The 23,251-nt window shown below is 39.9% G+C and overlaps 3 protein-coding genes across 8 annotated transcripts; 1 reads left to right on the top strand and 2 right to left on the bottom strand.

Annotated features, from left to right (window-relative positions):
• Positions 1–5,545: 5,545 nt before the first annotated feature.
• LOC137749171 (uncharacterized) lies at positions 5,546–6,808 on the top strand. Its single transcript, XM_068489284.2, has one exon. It carries the CDS (start codon positions 5,926–5,928, stop codon positions 6,340–6,342), a length of 417 nt encoding a protein of 138 aa, XP_068345385.1. The 5' UTR covers positions 5,546–5,925; the 3' UTR covers positions 6,343–6,808.
• Positions 6,809–7,806: 998 nt separating this feature from the next.
• On the bottom strand, positions 7,807–9,781 carry LOC137749172 (uncharacterized). 6 transcript variants are annotated; one of them, XR_015958099.1, is made up of 4 exons: positions 9,388–9,781; positions 8,748–8,829; positions 8,212–8,380; positions 7,807–8,011 (listed from the first exon to the last, which is right to left on the bottom strand). XR_015958099.1 is itself a non-coding variant. In XM_088688390.1 (4 exons), the coding sequence occupies exons 1-4, from the start codon at positions 9,535–9,537 to the stop codon at positions 7,994–7,996; spliced, it is 396 nt and encodes a 131-aa protein (XP_088544516.1). In that variant the 5' UTR covers positions 9,538–9,772; the 3' UTR covers positions 7,807–7,993. The 6 variants fall into 6 exon arrangements, 4 of the variants coding, with proteins under 4 accessions (XP_088544516.1, XP_088544515.1, XP_068345387.1 ...); XR_015958098.1 differs by having other exon boundaries at positions 9,349–9,757; XM_088688390.1 differs by having other exon boundaries at positions 8,212–8,358; positions 8,749–8,829; positions 9,388–9,772.
• A 619-nt stretch (positions 9,782–10,400) lies between these two features.
• LOC137749169 (uncharacterized) lies at positions 10,401–11,761 on the bottom strand. The gene is made up of 2 exons (XM_068489282.2): positions 11,461–11,761; positions 10,401–11,182 (listed from the first exon to the last, which is right to left on the bottom strand). The coding sequence occupies exons 1-2, from the start codon at positions 11,473–11,475 to the stop codon at positions 10,640–10,642; spliced, it is 558 nt and encodes a 185-aa protein (XP_068345383.2). The 5' UTR covers positions 11,476–11,761; the 3' UTR covers positions 10,401–10,639.
• Positions 11,762–23,251: the final 11,490 nt, after the last annotated feature.

Raw genomic sequence — 23,251 nt, 5'->3', positions numbered from 1 at the left:
AGGGGAATTCGGCAAACATGAAGGAGGGCTAGGTGGACGCTTAAGCAAGTCTAGGCGCCCTTTCTTAATTTTCAAATGCTTAGGGACTAATTGGGGCGGTGGCCAGTCACATAGTGCCTAGGTGGCACTAGGCGAGGAATTTTCGAATAGCGGCTTCAAGTACAATGCTCGAGTCAGTGGATCTAGCTTGATGATTCTTCATCTGGTTTTACTTGTCATTAGCTCTCATCGCTCCACCATCTAATCGGACTACCGAAGGGGACGAGCAGAGAGATTAAGGGAGAAACACAAGTACAATATTTAAAGGTTTGTGGACTCACTATTTTCTCGCTCTTCCGTGCTAAATCTAACGAGCGATTGTTCACTAAACTAAAATAGCGAGCCCTTTAGTGAGGTTATTGAAATTGTGTTTTTATGCGTTTTTCCAATAAAATAGTGAAACAACCTCTGTTAATTAGTGATACTCTAATGCATAGTTTATATCGTTGTGATGTTGGACATGGCTGCCATTTACTTGTCTTTTAGCTAGCTACTGCCCACAGTTTATTTTTGTTTTATGTTATTTTTATACATCCCAAAGTTATCAGTGCTTTACGTTCATGAAAGAAACGAAACCATGCTGGTTTGTTCACATATTCTCTTTTTTATCTTTTTAGCGCTTCTTTCTGGAAAAGAGACATAATCAACAAGTTAGTGCTTGACTGGAAAAGTGATTAATTAGGTCCATAGTGATAGAAGTTCATGAACCGGCATACTTCAATTAGTTTCGTTTCTTTGACAAATCCTATAGTTGCCAACTAATTACAATTATTAAAAAGTAAAAAAACCTTGTTAGAAAAATTATCAGTCCACTTGATATTGACTTAAACAGAAAGGGAAACGACTTGAGGTCCTTTTTCAATTAATTTCTAATTGTCTATGTTTTGGTTACATGAATTTCCAATCGTGTGTGTATTATATATATATACACACACACACACACATCCCAAAGTTATCAGGGCTTTACGTTCATGAAAGAAACAAAACCATGATGCTTTGTTCCATATTCTCTTTTTTTATCTTTTTAGCTAGTCGCTTCTGGAAAAGAAACTTAATCAACAAGTTAGTGCTTGACTGGAAAAGTGATTAATTAGGTCCGTAGTGATAGAAGTTCATGAACCTGCATACTTCAATTAGTTTCATTTCTTTGACAAATCCTATAGTTACAAACTAATAACAATTATTAAAAAGTAAAAAAACCTTGTTAGAAAAATTATCAGTCCTTGATATTGACTTAACCAGAAAGGGAAACGACTTTAGGTCCTTTTTCAATTAATTTCTAATTGTCTATGTTTTGGTTACATGAATTTCCAATTGTGTGTGTGTATTATATATATATATATATATATATATATATATATATATATATATCTTCTTCTGTATATTATTTAACTTTTTAGGAACACACTCGAATCTCTAGTGCGGAATCATATATTGATCTCCAATTATGTTAAAGTTATAATTAAAAATACCAGCTCCTAATGGAACTGATCAGGGACTAATTCGAAGGGTCAAAAGTTCGATTAATGTCAGTGTTCATCCAGTTCATGTAAATTGCCATTAGATAAATATATGGTCCGCCGCCTGCCCACTAATTCTTTCATGGTCTGGAAATAGATAGCTATCTCTCACTAAAACTCTTTTCAAAGTTTTGGTAAACGCGCTAAGTAGGTCTAGATGAAGTCTATACGTACTCATAGTTCCACTTTGGTGGTCAAACTTAGGAAACAAATCTTTCGATCATGGATAATAAAAAAGTTTGTTTTTATTCAACAAAAAAAAAATTTGTTATTTTGTTCACTATTTAGGTCGCCAGTATATGCACATTCAGCAACTATGTCTATGTTTATGAGATTAGTGATAGTGGTAGTGATTATTTAACCCCAAAACACCACTTTATTGGCCATATTAATCTTCCTCATTTTTTAGGAAAGTTATCTACAAAATACATAAATGTGTCAATTAGTCACTCATCATATTGTCTATGTTTTTATAAAATAATGTTAGCTAGCTTTATCCTTTGCAACTAATGTCGGTGGTTGTTACAGTATTACAGTCTAGTGATATTTCTCTTCACTTGTGAGTGAGGGGTTTTAGGTTCGATTAGGCTAGTATTCGAACCAAGTTATTATGGCTAGCCCATTGTGAGTGTTAGCACTCCCTCACCGCTTAGTGTAAAGAATATCGTATGTTTTAAAAAATGTCCATGATTATTAACAATTAATTTTTCTTATTATGTCAAAATGTGCGTAAATGTGTTTTGATCGCTACGGTGTCTTTTATATTGGGAGAGAAGAGGAAGTGAATACATGACCTCAAATGTAGCGTAAAAATATTTTAGCACCAAACTCTTGTAATACGAATTCTTATGCAATATGTATGTCATTAATTTGATATATTAGTGGGCAACCCATCTAGCTAATGGCCAGTCAATGGGTCGGATTTTAGTGTCGAGAATACTATCTGGTACATCAAGTGTCACAATATAAATAGTTTGACATTTAGTGTATGGGGCCATGTACTCGGTATACTGAAAAAATTTCTCCAAATGGGTCAAGCTGCAGATTTGATTAGTTGGCTTACTATATATACCGTATATTACTTGTATATACATAATATAGCATTTGCAAATTCAAAATTTCAAACTATCAAGAAAGAAAAAGAAATACCAACCCCTTGAATTGTCTTTCAATTTCTCGGCTGTTCTTTTATGTTCCTGTAAGATAAGATTATGTTGATTCTCTTAAAGCTACTTAAAGATCATTCCTTGTTTGTTTGAATTTGTTAGCAATTATAATCCATATGGTATTCGGTCAATTCGTTTGTCTTTAACAAATTCGTTGGACATGCAATTTAGAGAGAAAATTCATAACCATACATAATTAACGTAGTTATTTGACACTATAGTACACTGAATCTCAATAGAACCAGCTTCGCACAAACTTAATTGTAATATCTAATTATATATGGATTAGTTTGTTATTGTAGTTAGATTAATTCCTAATACGGAACAAACTACTCATTTTGGTCTACCTCAAAATCTGGTTCCATGACTTGAACTTATTGTTTAGGCTCTCCTTGAATGACGATCATTTATCCTTCAAGAAATTACGCAATCTAAATGTGATTAAATTAATAGATGAACACAATGTTTCGATAAAAGAACTAGTTTAACCATCACGATAATCATGTAAAGTGAGCAGGATTGCATCACCTAGTCCATACTAAACCCAACTTAGAGGAAATCTTGCATATTTAACCTTTAAAGTTAGATCCAAAAAGTAACGATTCAAATCATGTGCATCGTGTAATTAAACAAGAGTCGAACATTACAAACTTTTTGTATTTTATTTTGTTGCAATATCCAAATTTCTTCTAATCAGCTTACACATATTGGGATGTTTAAATCAATTTGAATCAGGGTTGTGATGGATATATAGGCTGGAATACTCATAAAACATTCACATACGCAAGTGGAAAAGATGATCAAAAGGAGAGAGTAGACACATTAAACAACATAATTAACATTTTATTCATCCGTTAATCCTTATCATACATAAAGGACATTGGACAATCATCTACTCAAAACCCTACATTAACATAGCACGATAACAACAGTTTAAGGCTGATTCTGAGTAGTGATCAACGGCAGCTGATTAATCCTCCTCTAGAGAAGCAGGCAGGTTCAGATCTGGTACATTGTCGAAATCTACTCGATGAAGCTTTATGACACCAACCTTAGCCGTCTGATGATGATCATGGCCCCGCACCATCTGCTGATTGGATTCAGAGATGAGTTTGGTCATATGAAGCAGGATTTCAGAGACCTCAATCTCATCAGCCTTGAACTCACTAAAACGATTAGTACTAGTGTTAACAAGAGGTTTAGGGTTATTATGGTAGGGGGTACTGAGGCTGCAATTATTCATCCTTTCTTGAACTGATTAAATTATGCATGTGTTCAAGGTATACTGTGCTATATATACAAATTGAGGGGGGATTTCTTTTCCCAATCCTAATAGGGAAATTAGAAATTACCTAATTTGAACATTTGACCAAGTTATGCAAATTAAAATGCAAGTTATATAAACCTTATGATTGTTTTGGGCTACAAATTATGTATAACTTCCCCCAAAACAGTGTGATCCAGTACCAGGGTTTCCTTTCATTTTTATTTTCTCAATTTTGTGCTAGGTATGGCTAGAGTGGGTCTTATAATCAAAAGTGAGCTCCTAAAACCAAGTCTAATTAGGATAATCAAGTTAAAACTATTTTTGGCCTTTCTTACCCATTTTTAGACAAACGATCGTACCACAATAAAGTTACACCACATATATGAGACTATTCACAATGAAACATATAAACTAGTAATATTACGTGATGGTGTGACTGTTATGGGCTGATAGTCATGTATTTGATTACAATCTTTGAAAAAAAAAATCCAAATAGAATCGTGGACTACTTAGAAAATCCAACTCAGCAAAGAAAAGAAGGTAGAATATCCAATATCGATTAGGATAAGGATTAAATTGGAAACAAATCCTTACATAAAAAGGTAAGGGTCTGTTTAGTATCCTGTTTGAAATTTTTTATCATTTTTAAAAACATTTCTTGAAAACAATTTTCTTTAAGACTCTAAAACTTGATTGGTTTGTAATTTAAAACTTTTATATCTTACGACTTAAACTAGACAAAGAAATTTAAAAAGAGGGGGTCGCAGGAGAGGGAGGAAGAGGAGAGAGGAAAGAGATGGTTGAAGGAAAAAGAAAGAAGAGAGATGATCGGACGAGATGGAAAGGAAAATGAGTGAGAGAAAGAACCGAGAGAATTAAGAGAGTGGATTAGAGGAGAGACGAAAAAAATGAAAAAAAAAAAAAAAAGTGGAGAGAGAAAGAAGAAAAAAGAGAGAGATAGATTTGGAGTGAGAGGGGAGGAGGGAGGGAAGTCCTACCAAACTTGGCTTAAAACTTGAAAATTATTTTTGAGTTTGAAAAGTTGGATTCAAGTAGAATACCAAATAGACCCTAAAAAATTCAAAAGAAAATTTATTCAAATATATAGTTTGCTATGTAATAAATTATTGTCTAATTTTTTGAGGTGAATTGTTATTGGTACTCCAAAAATGTCATTATACACTCTAAATTTTTTATATTTGGAAAGAAAAATAGACTTGTGAGGAATGTAGAATGAGATTTTTAAAGTGTCAATAACACATCTCTGTTTTAAACACATATGACATTATCTTCCAATTTCGATTTCTTTGGTCTCATCATCAAAAGGGCAATTAACATGCCAAAACACCAAGCAATCATGAAACCTAGTTCTTATCAATTAAGCATACTTGTTTTAATTAATAAAAAAAATTGAAAATTTTGTTTTTAACTAAATCAAGAGACTATAAAGCACACAAAGAACAAAGTAGGTAAACAAGAACAAATTAACGGCTGGGAAGATCAAGGGCTGGCAGCTTGCCAGCTAGGCTATATTCCAACGTTCACTGTCCGAATTCCAGACCACATTTCTGATCCTTGTAGGGAATAATTACCGCGTCAACCAGGTGTCTCGTTTCCTTCCCCTTCTTTCTATCTTCAACCTCAAAATTAGGGCTTCCTCAATTTCTCCCAATTTTTTCTCCAATTCCATTCGACCCCCAAAAAAAAAATTTAAAGCGATTTTACATTCGATTCCAAACGTGAAGTCGAATTCGAGAGAACCCCCAAAATAACAAGCTTCGATTTGGGAAAAAAGATGGAGGATTTCTTGAATTTGGGTAAAAAAGGATGAAGCTTTCTTTGAATTTGGGGGAAGGTTCAGAGCTTCAGGGAAGGCTGGAATTCTAGTGTTTTGCTTTTCTTTTCTCAAAGATCAAATCTTTACCTCCACATTATGGATACCCAATTCCCCAAATCCCTATTTTCAATTTCTTCCCTTGTTCTTTTCGCCTTCTTCATCGTCCTCTGCTCCTTCCCAGCCGTCCGATCAGAACCAGAGTCCGTATCCGAATCCACCCTCATCAGATTGCCCTCTGAATCCGAGCCATCCGATCCCTGTGGCCGATCGACCCGGTCAGCCTCCTTGTGCCCGGTCAATTGCTTCCGCCCTGACCCGGTCTGCGGCGTCGATGGCGTGACCTACTGGTGTGGCTGCCAAGATGCCCAATGCGCTGGGGTCAAGGTGGCGAAAATAGGGTTTTGTGAGGTGGGTAGCGGCGGCTCCGCCCCCCACTCTGCTCAAGCTTTGCTTTTGGTTCACATTGTTTGGCTCATCGTCCTCGGCTTCTCCGTCTTGTTCGGCCTGTTCTGAGAGTTTTCGGCTTCTGGGTCCGATTCGATTCATCGCTTTGGTTGGTTTTTCGGAAGCTTGCATTGGCTGAGCTTCTGAAGATTGCCAACTTTAGCACAGCATTTGAATTAATACATTGTGGAAGATATGTCAAATTCATTACTTGCTGCACAATTCAGATTGATTTGTTTTGGGTTTCGCATTTGGCGGTATACAAATTCTTTGGCTCGGCGTTGCGGCTGACTGTGTTCTTTGATTTGAGGAGGCTGCCGTGTTATTCATTTGGGTGGAAGATAGAATTTGGGTTATTGGGTTTTGTTTCAAGTTGGTATAGGAGATTAATTTTAGGGTTTTATTTTGTTAATTGTTGATTTTCTTTTGAAGTTTTTGTTAATCCTTGTATTCATCATTATATTTGTATTTACTCTCTAGAACTATTCTGTAAACTTGAATCAGAATTAATATTCTAATCAGGTATTAATTTCCATACATTTGTTCAAAGCATTTGAATTTGCATTCGATTTTTTTATTTTTTCCAGAAAGGTTTTGAGAACTAAGAAAATGCTTGTTTAATTTGATAAAAGTAATGAATTCACCCAAAAAATATGGTGGCAAATGTCTCAGCTGGAGCTGGTGAGCTGTTGTTGCACCCACCCCACCAAGGATTTGGGTTGGTTATAACTTGTGTTGTAGCCCTTCAATGATTGGTGATTCTATGATTCTCATCAACCATATCTTTACCCTACAAACTTACATGCAACTACGATGTTAAAAAAAACCTACTTGCAATCAGAACGTTAAGGTTAGCTGGAACTTTAGGGCACAATTTGTGATTTGAAAGTGCTACTAGTTATTTTAAAGACATTTCCAAACATGTCCCTGAATATTTTGTTAGATTGTGATGGTAACGTCAATTGGTTTGGGAAAAAGTCATAAAAATGCTTAATTGGATATTTTTGTCACTTTTTGGGCTTACCTGTATCTTGGGGTGTTTGGGTTAGTCCCAATTGATTTGACTGCTGAGGTATCACAAAAGTGATTTTGGGCTCAAATTATTGTGTTCTGCGGCTTCTGCCCAAACGATTTATGCACCGCTAGTTTATCTTATACATTCGTTTGTTTATAGGCATGTTTAGTAACTAAGAATTGAGGTAAGCATGAATCAAGATAAGCAAGAATTGAGATAAGCAAGAATCGAGATAAGGAGGAATTGGGGTAAGCAGGAAACGGATTCAAGCATTCCCATTAAACTGTTTATTAACTGTCAGGAATTAGAATGAAAATAAAATTGATTCTCATTATAACTGTTTATAATTGTCCATAATCCGAATCAAAACCAATTTGGCTACTTTGTAATTTTTGTTTCCGCTGCATATCTTATGTGTATTATGTATGAATTCTAGTTTGCTTTGTATAATTGTAATATTACGTTCTTTTTGCACTTAGTAAATTTGCGCATATCTCATAGTAGGGGTGTGATAAAAATTAATGTTAAAGAAACATTTATATTAAAAGTCTTAAATATTTACATTAAAAGAAGAAAAAGAAATATTTGCTCAAACACTCAATCCAAATGACAATATAGGGGAGAGATTAGTTACCCTAATCCGCACACCACCCATTCAATGTTTCTGTTTTCCTTCCAAACGCTCCAATATATGTTCTTCATCGATCAGGTACTCGACCAAGCCTTTAAAATAGTTCAAAGTAAATAAATATATCAATCTCCTAAACACATCCTAATTAATAAAATAATTAATTATACCTAAGTGAATCTCAGCACAACATAGCAAACAAAAATGCTTAATTATGGATTAACAATTAACTCTAGTTTATGCGGATTTAGCAAAATAATTAAGCTATTTCAATGCAGAGATGTAAAATTATTACCATATCATGATGGCCAACTCTAAGATTAGTTTCCCATACTTTGTTGAATTCAAGTGCCATATCAATGGCACCTGATCCTTTGGGAGAACCAACGTACCGGCATTTGCTTCTCGGCAGTTTCGACAACTTCCTCGTAAGAACAACTCCCAAAAGAAAAATACAGGCTAGTCTAAAATAGCAAGAAATAAAAAAAAACTCAGAACGGGGCGAACTGCAAGGGCGAAAACAAATAACGCGGGTGTAGTAGTATGTTAAAAACAAATTTCAAGGACCAGTTCCACGTATGAGACTGAAAATCAGGATCAAGGATTCGAAGAAATAGTGTTTCAAGACGTTGTATCATAACATCAAAGAGGACGAACAAGAACAATCCCCAGTTTGAGGTGCATCGGCCAGTTTTAATTTTAGGTATTATTTGAACATTGATGCTTGCATCATGTTTTCAATAACTTACTAATGCATGTCAATTAGCGATGAACTATGCTTTCTTGAGCAACATCAAAGATGTAGTAGATGATGTACGTAGCTAGGCTCACCGGATATTGCTTTCCCAGATAGAACTGCAAGGGCTACATATATGTTTTCAGGATCTTTAGGTTGAAAATCGAAAACCATGGCCTGAAGAAAAAGAGACTCAAAGACATTAGAGTTCAAATTTTGAAACTTTTGTATTGAATAGGTAACAAAATATGGAAACCAGGTCCATGTTAATAGACATTTTCCCAAAAAAAACCTGTTCAGATTAAGTACTAATTAGGACACTTGAGCTAGACTTCTCAAGTTCTCAACTAGTATTAAATCTAAATAGGAAAAAAAATCAGTATTCAAAACGAAGAAACTGTAGCATGCCTATGCAATATGGTGCAGGTTCAATCCTCACTAATTCCTTTTATCCTAATAACTAATTAACTATTTAACCAACTAACGCTATCATTTATAAATATATAAAAAAAAAAAAGGGAAAAAAACTAGCATTTTAGTATTTAATCTCAGTTAACCTATTTTAAACACTCTGCAATCAAGCATCAGTTTGGTAATTAAATTGCATGAGAGTTAAATTTTGGCGAAGAAAATCAAGAAGAATATTAAGGTGCCAATTATTAATAACCTTATCCAGAGAAATAGAGGGAGGAGAACCTGACAATCAGGTGGTGGTGAAGAGGGTTTGATAATAACCATGAAATGCAGCAAATTCCAGAGATTGAGAGAATAAGCAGCAGATGTAAGCAGCTGGGCATCTCCTTTTGTTGCTCTTAGAGGCACTGCTGCAACATAAACTTCATCCCTTCCTTTGGTCACTGTTGGTTGAATGAGCTGTGAGCCCATTTGGTTTGCCAAAATGAAAAAATTGAATCACTGCAGATGAACAAAAACTATATTTGAAAATTATTAAACATTATCTTTATAATTATAAAAGGGAATAATTGGCAATTTTGGTTCATTTCTGTCCACTAGGTTAGCCTTGGTGGAAATCAATTGTCAATTGACTCAATTCCAGCCCAAAGATCATAAAAGACAAATGTTGGGTGAAAATTCCATGCACAAGATAAAGTTAAGAGATTTCTTCACGCTTTTCATATCATTTTTCTTCTCAAGGCCCATCAAGCTTTTTATATGGTTTGTGTTTGGGAGGTTTTATACAGCTAATGGTATTGAATCATTGGTGTACTAGTCGATGGTATTCCTAGGTCGAAAGAGCTTTTCAAACAGCATAGTTATTAACACAATTATACTTAATTAGTAGCTACCGATAACTATTGACATCAGCCTGAATAACTTGAACAATCAAATTATAGAAATTGTCCACATATATATCATCTATTAGGTGACTATTTGAGACAGCAAATTGCAATTTACAAATTATCATCGGTAGCATACATATCACTACTTCAGTATAAGCTCTTAATTGTGGATTAAATTACAGAGCCGTGTTGCGTAACAATTGTTAATATGGCTACTTGAGAAATGAAAATGCATTTCACACAAATTATCAATGGTGGCATTCATATTAACCTTTCCAATGAATCCATGGGTACACCTCAAATCCCTAAATATTCAACAATTGAGTTTATTTCTTCCGACCATCATGTGCTACTCTCCATGATGCACCTTTGTTGTAAATAAGGAAAAAGAAACTACCAACCAGAAAGAAAAGCTTGATCGAGTACTGAAAAATGAACTTGACTCAATTTTCATGGAAGTAGTAGCTATATATATAGTACTACAATGATCGATCTTATTATTCAAATGTTCAAACGTAAGTACATGCACCACGATACAATTCATCATGTCTACCATATGTATATGGAAAGCTAGCATTAACTAGGTTCCACACACACCTGATCATTTTCTTAGTTACTCATTATTTAATTTCTTAAACCACTAAATTAAAGACATATGATCCCTTCACATTCATGCAAACCCCAAATCACTCAGCCTTCACCCCTGGAGCTTCAGTGCCAACTTTCTCCTCAACCTCAGCTGCCTTCTCTTCCTCCTTACCTGCTACCTCCTCTTTAGGGGCCTCAACTGCTGATTCTGCCTCTGGTGTAACTGGTACCACCGGAAGAATCTCAGCAAAGTCATCAGCAGTATCCTCCTTGTCCTTGGCCTCCTCCTCAAGCACTGGTTTTGGCTCTGGCTCAGGTGCTACCTTTTTAGGTGTAGTAGTTTCCTCTTCAGTTGTAGTCTTATCCACAGTTGGTTCTTCTTCTTTTTCGACTGCTGCAACTTCCTTGGACTCCTGTACCTTCACATCCTTTGCCTCAGCTTCAACTACGGTTTCCTCGACCTCAGCCTTAGGTACTTCTTCCTCAGATGCCACAACAGTCTCTGCAGCTTCCTTTGGCTCCTCCGCAACTTCAGCTGCTGGTTCTTCAGTAGTAGGTGTGATAACAATCTCTTGAGCCTTGACTGATTCCTCGTGATGAGTTGTGTCCTCTAAAGGAAGGGCTGTCTGTGCTGATACAACCTGCATGATCATATATACGTACTTATAAAACTCTTACTTAATATTTTATACTTAACTAAAGGGTCAATTAGTTAAATTTCCAAGAGAGTTTGAAATGATCTTCACCAAATTGAGGAAATAATTTCTTGCATGACTCTTTTTATTTTAATTCCTTAATTCTTCTTTGATGAAGAACAAAAATAAATAAGAATATATTGAGAGACAGAATGAATGTGCGAATTCACTTCTCACAAATTAAAGTAAAATAAGCCAATCTAGAACTGAAGTTGAGTGAATACCTGAACAGTGGCCATAATGGGAATCGAAAAGTGATCAAATTGAACAAATAAGAGGATCAATAGAAAGGCAAACTTAGAAGACTGAGAAAGCCAAGAACAAATTAAAACTAATGGTTGCAATGAAGAAAAATGATCAATGGTATGGTTTATATAGAGGAGTCCATAGACCTCACTGCCTCATGGTTGATGCACGAGAGGACATCAGTGGGGCGGTGGGGGTGAGAGAACCTGAGGAATCTGGGATTTGACGCCTCATATCTCTCAAAATTCAAGAGATTGACATGTTTGGTAATAATGCCACAAAAAAGGTATTGGATCGATTTTTGGGTTAAATAACCTCTATAATTAGCTGTTATAATAATATTAGGATGGCAGCGAATGTCAATAATGGAGGTCATTTTTTTATTTTCTTTTCAATCCAAGCCATCATTCTTCGTTTGGTTGTGTGTGATCCTGTGCTTTGTGCAGTCGGGTTTGCAGGGTTATATTACCATCATATCCACTCAGACGCATCTTTCAAATCTTGATTACTTACCTACCTTTTGTTTGGCCTCTTGAGAAAAGCTACCGCGCATGTTACTATTCCATCACCTTATGGAGAAATCTTCTGGTGCCACACTAATACTGTCACGTAGCTTTAGTAATTTATGTGTTTTTTTAATATGAATGGTCTGTGTATATTTTTTTTTTTAACAAACGATATCTATATTAAAGGGTGAGCACACTAAAATTTTGTATTACGTCTTCATAATATATGGGAGTTTGCCTCCTATTTCAGTTCAATTGTTGTAGGAAAATTGGACCTTTTTTTTCTTTCGGAAACCATGCTAAAACGTTGTAGTTAATACGAGGCATCTACATCTTTGTTTGGATTTATAGCTATTCTGTTCATCATTATGCTTCTTTAGTCTCCTCCAAAATTTTAAAATGTTTGATATAACCAAACATTTAACAGTAGACCAATTGTGAAACATCAAGCTTAGGCCGGCCTTAGATTATGGGACCCTAATAACCAATAGCCACAATTTCCTTCAGAAATTAATAAAATTCTGATGCGGACCATCATATACAAATATGTTCCATCACCATATGCGACACCCAACTAATTGTTTTCTTACCCACTTTCCCTAGTGTCCTTGGCTGAATTGGAAGACAGTCACACATGTGATGATGTATACCCATGTTGCAACATTTCGATACCTTTTCCCCACAATTCATCATATTAACATTCAATTTCGTATCAAACCCTAACGTTAACAAGCTAGACTTCTTATAGGCAAGGTGAAGAGTTTTACTGTTGTTTTCACTAAAAGGTGAAAATTATGGCAGTAAGATTCACAACAATCAACAGTTGATAGTTGTACACGGATACATGAATAATGTGATTAGCATTTTCTTAAAATTAATAACCAAACTCTTGCTAATCACATTAACTTGAAACTAGTTACAGTTAAGAAAAAACAAACCGAATTAATTAATATAGTACAACTTCTGTATTATATTCGTAGACTGCAAAATGCATAAGTGAATGGAATTTCTATTTGTAGGAAATAAAGTAAAGTGATCTCCAATGCTCATATACTAGAATTTCACCGATACCTATAACATACTGTGTGATTACCAAGTCGCACAATCAATTCCAAGAACAAATCTACCTCATGCATGCATGTTTAATATTTCAACTGATAACTTCGTACGCTACTAGCAGCTGGCGATCATGGCTTTGGGATGGCTGTTGTATACATTACAATTTACAACCATGATTGAAGTCCTACGTGCCGTTTCATTCAGTTCAGACTTCAGATCATTTTTTTAGGGTTTTGGCAATGACTATCAAAAGCTGTAAAGGACTTTTAGGCTAGGGTAGGGCGGTGGAGGCGGCCCGCTTATAAGGAGCCCACAAGAGATTCACAGTACCTTTGCTGTACTCTTGTGCCACTGAATATGTGACACGTGGCAAATCCATCACCAACCACGTGGTGGGATGTGGCTCCCTGTCAGCAATGGACATGGTATGGTCCTCTTTTGTGTTCAATTTGTGGGCCTACGTGACGAATCATGAATAACAGACATGTGACAGGTTGGGCAATGAAAAGGCTTTCGTGCTCTATCGATCTAACTTTATCTTTTTCTATCTCCTTGCATGATTTGAAAAATTAATCCTTGAGAATTTTATTAATCTTTTGCTAATACTCACCAATAAATAAAGAAAAATCGTCATGCATGTGATAAGAATTTAAGTTGATTCACTCGTAATTAATGAAATGTGAAGCCAAGATAATCACACTAGGAAGCTAGATTTGTGTGATTTATTATGAACTTCGTACAAGCAACCATCGAGCTGCCCCTAACTAATTTTACCATACAAGTCACCGCATTTGATTGCCAAATTAATTTCTGCTTATGCAAGATAAGACGAGAGTTAGCTAGTGTATTAAGCAACCTTCTTTGTTGTAGGGTCATTGGATTAGAGAATTCTCCATATCATCGGCTTGGCTTCATCCAGAATCAAAAAAACATTTCAGCGTGAGCGTGTGCATGTAAAAAAGTCGATCATTATACATAAGCATTGAATCACACGTAACAATACTGAAGCCACACCTCTATTTATTTTCCAAGGGCAAAACAACTTAGGTTGCGATAGTAGACTTTTTTGGGGCATATTTAGGCTTCTAGCTAACTTTTACCACCTCAAGTTGTTTGGTATAACATATCAAATCCGATTTTGACAAAATCATAATAATTAAATGCATACAATTGGAAGGCCTTTGCAAACTCAAATGACTCTCCAAATGGACTTATTAGCTAAGAAATCAGTATCATTGTATTAAATAAAAAGTAGTCAAGAAAGATTTTTTATAGGAAAATATTTTCTATACAAATTAGAAAATAATTTACATTAAATTCATCTAAACAACGAGAAGGAGAAGAGTTTGAACCTCATGTCATAATCAATTTAGAAGCTTACAGAAAGATCAAGAACAATTCAGTACAAGAGAGAGAGAGAGAAAGAGTGAGAGAGAGAGAGAGAGATTTATGTAAAGAATTGCTAATTCTCATTAACCCCTCTTCGAACCGTACAATTAGCTATTTATAGTAACTACGACTAATAACCGATAAGCTTACTCTGTAAGCTACCTCTTGTACGAATAACATATGTCACCACATACAATTGCCACATGGCATTCTTGATAACTATAGCTATTACCCCCTTCCCCACCTTCAAGCTTAACCTGGGGTTCCAAGGTTAAGATTGATACAATGCCGAACAAAAACATGACTATGAAGTCCCTTGGTAAGAACATCAGCTATTTGGTCTGTGGTAGAGACATATTGAACCAGCCAATCACCCTTTTGTACTTTTTCCCTAACGAAATGCAGGTCAGTATCAAGATGTTTGATACGAGAGTGGAAAACCAGATTAGTACTGAGTGCCAAGGCTGAAATGTTATCACAATTAAGAACAGAAGCAGAGGGAAGATAAACATAAAGATCTCGTAGCATATTTGGAATCCACCAAACATCAGCAGCAGAGTAAGCAAGGGCTTTATATTCAGCCTCAGTGGAACTCCAAGAAACAGAGGAATGTTTCTTAGATTGCCAAGAAATAGGGTCGGAACCCAAATAAACTACATAACCTGTAATGGACCTGTGCGAGTTGTGACATCCCGTCCCGGAACTTTCGAAACGCACGTGTGAAATTACGATGTTGCCCCTAGTTCGTTTTTGGCACGTTGTGGGTTGTTTGTGTGGGGTGGAAGGTGTTGGACAACTCACACACACACTGCCACACTCTCCCTCTCCCTCTCCCTCTGCCTCTGTCCCGTGTCTCTCTCTCTCTTCCCTTCTTCTTCTTCTTCCTTCGACGTACGGACAAACATCAAAAGCACCCAAACCATCACAGATCGAAGGAACCAATTACACCATTCAACTCGTGAGGTCGAGGCGAGCTCAGCCATACCATTTTCAGGTGAGGAATACTTTGTTTTCACGTCGATTCAACAATGGCCGATTTGAGTACTGTTCATGCAAAAATTATACATTGAGTTTTTGGGATTTCTGAGCTCGTAGGTGTCTTAGTGAGGTCCTAAGGAGCGTCGGAGTGGCTCGTTGGACAAAATTGGACGTCGGGAAAGCTTGGTTCGAAGTTGGCCGAGTTTTGAGTTTTGAGACAGGTATGATCGCGTGGTTTTTAGCTTTTAAAAGTTGTGTATCGTGATTCTACTAGTTTAGGGCTTTCTTTTGGTCCAAGAATCATAGAAAATGGTTGAGAAACGAAGGAGAATAGTGAGTTTGAACTTTTCCCAATTTTCCGGCGACCGGAGTCCGGCGAGGGTAGACCGGAGAAGAAACCGGAATATTCCGTTAAGTTTAACGGAATATTCCTAACGGCAGTAACGGCATCCGGTTAGATTTAACGGAATATTCCGTCAGTTTAACGGAATATTCCTGACGGCGTCTGTTGACACCGTCAGTGTGCCTGGCACGTGGCCGCGCGTGGGGGGCGCGTAGGTCCGTGCCTGTGCTGGCGCGTGGGGGCGCGTGTGGGGTCCAAAAATTATTTTAAAAATATGGTTGTGATCCTGAGGTTGTGTAGAGCACGTTGGTATATTCAATTGCTCATTTTGAGCAATGTATGAGAAGTTATTACGAGAAGTTAGTTATGTGCTTTAAAGTTAACGTTTTTATAGTTGTTTCGCATTTAGGTGACACGTACCCCGAGGACGAGCGTGCACACGCGAGGCAGGGGGGCTACGACCCTTCTACATACCAGTGAGTGGGCTTTTGTTTTCCGTATATACCTATATACATATTAATTCCCAGAAATTAGTATAAATGCTTCGTTATATGCCATTTCTTTTATATAATTGGTGGTTATGCATGAGTAGTGGCATATACGTTTAATTATATATTCAATTATGCATATGTCATATATATTTATATGTTGGTGCTGTGGAGGCATAGGTAAGTGCCAGGTAAGCGTTATTTAACGATTGCATTAAATAGTGGTTAGAGATGCTTAGAGAGCTCATAACCTGCACCCCCGGTGTTAGTGCTCCCGCCCAGAGTAGGGCACAGTCCTTCACGTGTTGTTCACCTCCCGCACCATACGCTCAGCTTGGATCCAAGCTAGGTGCATAGGCCTGTCGTACAGACCACAGTAGGTGGTTCCGACTCGTAGGTGACCCGCGATTATTCGCACAGCCTTCACGTGATCGTAGCACTAGAGCGTATATACATATTACACCCAGGCCTGTCGTACAGACCTCTTTAGGTGGTTCCGACTCGTGGGCAGGTTTAGATATTGAGATTGAGATTTGAGCTCTATATGCAGCCGTACAGGTCACGTTAGGTGACTCCGGCTGCCAAAGGATTATGTGATTGATATGACTCATACCTGAGCACTTGCATATCATTATGAGATTTTGACATGGCATATATTGAGCATGATTAGTATACCCTTGAGCATGTTTGGTATATCTATACATACGTTTATATGTTCATTTTCTGGGAAGTATACAGGTTTTACGGCGAGGGGTTAGATTGTATTTTGCTAAATGGTTTTCTAAGAGCTTTGTTTTTGCCCACTCACGCTTTTGTTTTGCGCCCCTCCAGGTTCTAGTTGCTTAGCCGTTGCGGTGGTTTCCTTTGAGGGCTTTCCGGCGTTCTGACAGACACTCCCCATTGTAGGGTCGCCTTCGGGCGTACTACTGTTGTCGTTTTATTTGGACTGCTATAGACCTGCTCTGAATTTGTATCGCACTTACTAGCACTTATTCTAGTACTTGTATGCTAGTTTTGAATCATTCGTACTTTTATATTACTACTTTACTAGCTTCCGCACGTGCACATGGCTACGTCACCTTTGAGTGACGGCCAGCACACTCCGATCTCGGTCGGGGTGTGTCAGTTTGGTATCAGAGCCTAGGTTTGGCAGTCCTGTGTCCTTGTGAGTATTCTAATAACTTTGGTGTCTTCTGTCAGAACTATGCCGCCTCGTCGGGAACCCCGTCGCTCTTCTGAGCCTAGTTTCCCCGATATTACTCAGTTGGGGGAAGCTTTTGCTACAGCCCTTCAGGCAGTGATGCGCCCTCCCCAGAGGACTCCTCTGGAGACCATGTACAATCTGAAGTTGGATAAGTTTAAGGGCAGTGAGGGGCCCGAGAGCGCAGAGCGCTGGCTAGAACACATAGAGAAGACTTTCCGGGTACTGCATAATCAGGGGAACTTGCCTATGGAGAGGTGGGTCGAGACGACCGCTTGGTTTCTAGATACGGAGTCGGCAGCTTGGTAGGAGCAGGAGCTTCGTAGGTTGACTCCGGATCAGAGGATTGATTGGAATGTTTTTACGGGGTTGTTTAGGAGAAGGTATGTGCCCCCTGAGTATATTGACCGTAAGAAACAGGAGTTTTCCGAGTTAAAACAGCGGAAGATGTCAGCGAATGAGTACTACCGTAAGTTTACGGACTTGTCTCGTTATCACCCTGATGTCGCTGGTAATCCGGCGGAGATGCTCTGTCTTTTCCGTCTGGGCACCAAGAAGAAGTGGCGTTCTATGGCGTCTACAGTCCACAGCGAGACTTACCGGGACTTCTATGAGATACTGTTGAGGATCGAGGATTCCGAGAATATGTCGAGCGATACTGATAAGGAGAAGGATGGCAATCAGAAGAAAGATGACAAAGGCAAAGGTCAGGCATCGCTCGGGCCCCGCCAGACTCAGAACTTCAAGAGAGGTGGAGCTAGTTCTAGTTCTTCGAGTGGTGGCTTCAGTGCCACTGGACAGGGTCGTGGAGGTAGATTTTCTGGTGGCGCTAGAGGCCAGAGGCAGGGCGATGGTGGTCGAGGTAGAGCCCCTATTTGCCGCAGGTGTAACAACCGGTATTTCGGCGAGTGTAGACGTGGTAGCAGTGGTTGCTTCACGTGTGGACAGGTGGGACATAGAGCGGCGAATTGTCCCCAGGGTCAGCAGCAGCAGAAACCGCAGCAGACCTCTATGCCACCACCTGCACCGCTCCAGCAGATCCAGGGTCCTAGTAGTTACGGCCAGACGGGTCGAGGTGGTGCTTACCATTATCAGGGTGATGCTGTTCCTTATGCTCCGGGGCAGTATCAGTATCCCCAGGATCCCTATTCCCAGGGTGGCTATCCCCAGTATTCAGGCGGCTATATGCCGTATCCTCCAGCTCCAGCGGGTGGTTCTCAGTGGTATCAGGGAGGACAGTATCAGCAGGGAGAAATTGCCACTAGCAGTGCAGGGTCTTCGAGACAGACAAGCCAGCCCAGTCAGGGGCGTGGTGCTCAGGGACGCGGCGTGCAGGCGGGCAGAGGCCGCGGCGGGCGTCAGCAGGGACAGGGGCGTCTTCACAATATTTCTCTGCAGGACGCTCAGAACAACCCAGACTTGATCATGGGTACGTTGAATATTCTTGGTTGTTTTGCTAGAGTCTTAATTGATTGTGGAGCTACACATTCCGTAATTTCTCATACGTTTGCTCAAGTGACGCAACCTCGCCCCACACCTCTAGGATATGATTTAGAGTTTGTTATGCCTAGAGGAGAGAGTTGCGTTGTAGATTGTGTGTACCCAGGGTGTCCAGTGATCGTAGAGGGTGTTGCTTTGTCAGCCGATCTTATCCCGTTAGATATTGTGGACTTTGATGTGATTCTGGGCACGGATTGGTTACACTTCTATCGTGCCAACATTGACTGTTACGGGAAGGTAGTTACGTTTCACCGACCTGGACTACATGTGGTTACTTTCGTGGGGGAGCAGAGTGGGGTGAGATATGGCGTTATTTCGGCGCTACGAGCGAAAAAGTTATTAACTAAGGGTTGTCAGGGGTATCTGGCTCATGTGGTACTGGATGAGGCTGTTACTAGCAGAGTGGAGGATGTGAGAGTGGTCAGACACTTCCCTGATGTATTCCCCGAGGATTTACCTGGTTTACCCCCAGATCGAGACGTAGAGTTCACTATTGAGTTGCTTCCAGGTACTAATCCTATTTCTTTAACTCCTTATCGTATGGCTCATGCGGAGTTAAGGGAATTGAAAGTTCAGCTGCAGGAGTTAGTAGATAAGGGATTTATCCAGCCTAGTACTTCGCCTTGGGGCGCTCCAGTGTTGTTTGTGAGGAAGAAGGATGGAACTTTGAGGCTGTGCATCGATTACAGGCAACTCAATCGGGTGACGATTAAAAACCGTTATCCATTGCCTCGTATCGATGATTTGTTCGATCAGCTGAGAGGTGCTTGTGTGTTCTCTAAGATTGATTTGAGGTCTGGTTACTATCAGCTGAAGATCAGTAGGGGTGATGTCCCTAAGACGGCGTTCAGGACTCGTTACGGTCATTACGAGTTTCTGGTTATGCCATTTGGGTTGACGAATGCACCAGCCGCCTTTATGGATTTGATGAACCGAGTATTCCAGCCTTACTTGGATAGATTTGTCATTGTCTTCATTGACGATATTCTGGTGTATTCTAAGTCGAAAGCGGAGCATGTTCGACATCTTACTTTGGTGTTGAAAAGGTTGAGGGAGCACCAGTTATATGCTAAGTTTAGCAAGTGCCAGTTCTGGTTAGACCAAGTTGCGTTCTTGGGGCACGTCATTTCTGCTCAGGGTATTTTGGTTGATCCTCAGAAGGTTACAGCTGTGGAGAGTTGGGAGCAGCCACGAACCGTCACCGAGGTGAGAAGTTTCCTTGGTTTGGCAGGGTATTATCGGAGATTCGTTAAGGATTTTTCGGTGATTGCCTTGCCGTTGACGAGGTTAACGAGGAAGGATGTTAAATTTGAGTGGGATGATAGGTGTGAGCAGAGTTTCCAGCAGTTGAAGCATTGTCTCACTCATGCACCTGTTTTGGCACTCCCAGACGATAATGGTGATTTCGAGGTTTATAGCGATGCTTCCTTGAATGGTCTGGGATGTGTATTGATGCAGCATGGTAGGGTGATTGCTTATGCTTCGCGGCAGTTGAAACCTCATGAGATGAATTACCCTACACATGATTTGGAGTTGGCTGCTATTATCTTTGCGTTGAAGTTGTGGAGACACTATCTTTACGGGGAAAAGTGCAGGATCTTTACAGATCACAAGAGTCTCCAGTATCTCTTTACTCAGAAAGAACTTAATCTTCGTCAGCGGAGGTGGTTGGAGTTGCTCAGCGATTACGATTGCACGATTGATTATCATCCTGGTCGTGTGAACGTAGTGGCTGATGCACTTAGCAGGAAGTCACAGGGCCGTATTAACGCGTTGTACGCTAGTCGTGTTCCTCTTTTGGTGGACTTGCGTACTACAGGAGTAAGGCTAGAAGCCGAAGATCGAGAAGTGGCCTTACTTGCTAATTTCCAAGTTAGGCCGATACTTGTTGATCGGGTGCTTGAAGCCCAAGTAGCTGATCAGGAGACTCAAGAACTTATTCAAGCTCGGGATCAAGGAAAGAGGCGAGACCTCAGAGTTCGTGATTCGGATGGCATGTTGATGCTAGAAGGTAGAATGTTCGTGCCTAAGAGTGTGGAGTTGAAGAAAGAAATTCTCGATGAAGCACATATTTCGGCTTATGCCATGCATCCAGGAGCTACGAAAATGTATCATACCATTCGACCGTTTTATTATTGGCCGGGTATGAAGGGGGAGATAGCCGAGTATGTGAGCAGATGTGCTGTTTGTCAGCAAGTTAAAGCAGAAAGGAAGAAGCCGTTTGGGTTGTTGCAGCCGCTTCCCGTTCCAGAATGGAAATGGGAAAATATCACCATGGATTTTGTGTACAAGTTGCCGCGTACACAAAATGGCTTCGACGGCATTTGGGTGATCGTTGATCGACTCACTAAGTCGGCTCATTTTATTCCAGTGAGAGAGAAGTATTCTTTGAGCCGTTTAGCTGAGTTGTTCATCTCGAAGGTGGTGAAGTATCATGGTATCCCAGTGAGTATTGTCTCGGATCGTGATCCACGATTCACATCGAAGTTTTGGATGGCTTTTCAGGAAGCTTTGGGCACGAGATTACTTTACAGCACGGCGTATCATCCACAGACAGACGGACAGTCAGAGAGAACTATTCAGACCTTGGAGGATATGCTGCGAGCTTCGGTGTTGCAGTTTGGTGACGCTTGGCACCAGCGGTTAGATTTGATGGAATTTGCTTACAACAACAGTTTTCATTCGAGCATTGGCATGGCGCCATTTGAGGCCTTGTATGGCAGAGCTTGTCGCACACCGTTGTGTTGGTCAGAGGTTGGAGAAAGAGTCTTAGTAGGTCCAGAGATTGTTGAGGAGACTACTCAGAACGTTCAGGTGATCAAGTCTAACCTGAAAGCAGCTCAGGACAGGCAGAAGAGTCTAGCGGATCGGCATGCGACGGACAGAGCATATGAGGTCGGAGATTGGGTATTTCTGAAGCTTTCACCGTGGAGAGGTGTTGTGCGGTTCGGAAAGAAGGGGAAGTTGAGTCCCAGGTACATCGGACCATACGTAGTCACAGAACGAGTTGGTGAGGTAGCTTACAGGTTGGAGTTGCCTCCGGAGTTGGCTAGAGTGCATAACGTCTTTCACGTGTCTATGCTCCGACACTATGTTGCTGATCCATCTCATGTGATACCTCCTCAACCGCTTGAGATTAACCCAGATTTGACGTACGACGAGGAGCCGGTGACGATACTAGATTGGAAAGAGAAGGTTCTGAGGAACAAGACAGTGAATTTAGTGAAGGTTTTGTGGAGGAATCATTCAGTTGAGGAAGCAACGTGGGAGACAGAAGATCGAATGAGGGATTTGTATCCTCGTTTGTTCGTTGGCCACTAGGGGCTGCTGCTTGGTTGTTTTGAATTTCGGGACGAAATTCTATTAAGGTGGGAAGGTTGTGACATCCCGTCCCGGAACTTTCGAAACGCACGTGTGAAATTACGATGTTGCCCCTAGTTCGTTTTTGGCACGTTGTGGGTTGTTTGTGTGGGGTGGAAGGTGTTGGACAACTCACACACACACTGCCACACTCTCCCTCTCCCTCTGCCTCTGTCCCGTGTCTCTCTCTCTCTTCCCTTCTTCTTCTTCTTCCTTCGACGTACGGACAAACATCAAAAGCACCCAAACCATCACAGATCGAAGGAACCAATTACACCATTCAACTCGTGAGGTCGAGGCGAGCTCAGCCATACCATTTTCAGGTGAGGAATACTTTGTTTTCACGTCGATTCAACAATGGCCGATTTGAGTACTGTTCATGCAAAAATTATACATTGAGTTTTTGGGATTTCTGAGCTCGTAGGTGTCTTAGTGAGGTCCTAAGGAGCGTCGGAGTGGCTCGTTGGACAAAATTGGACGTCGGGAAAGCTTGGTTCGAAGTTGGCCGAGTTTTGAGTTTTGAGACAGGTATGATCGCGTGGTTTTTAGCTTTTAAAAGTTGTGTATCGTGATTCTACTAGTTTAGGGCTTTCTTTTGGTCCAAGAATCATAGAAAATGGTTGAGAAACGAAGGAGAATAGTGAGTTTGAACTTTTCCCAATTTTCCGGCGACCGGAGTCCGGCGAGGGTAGACCGGAGAAGAAACCAGAATATTCCGTTAAGTTTAACGGAATATTCCTAACGGCAGTAACGGCATCCGGTTAGATTTAACGAAATATTCCGTCAGTTTGACGGAATATTCCTGACGGCGTCTGTTGACACCGTCAGTGTGCCTGGCACGTGGCCGCGCGTGGGGGGCGCGTAGGTCCGTGCCTGTGCTGGCGCGTGGGGGCGCGTGTGGGGTCCAAAAATTATTTTAAAAATATGGTTGTGATCCTGAGGTTG

The sequence above is a fragment of the Pyrus communis genome, chromosome 17, assembly GCF_041283825.1.
Source record: "Pyrus communis isolate YQ-2024b chromosome 17, ASM4128382v1, whole genome shotgun sequence".
NCBI classification, from domain to species: Eukaryota; Viridiplantae; Streptophyta; class Magnoliopsida; order Rosales; family Rosaceae; genus Pyrus; species Pyrus communis.
Note: the sequence above shows the minus strand (reverse complement) of the source record. Positions and strands in the feature narration are given on the sequence as shown.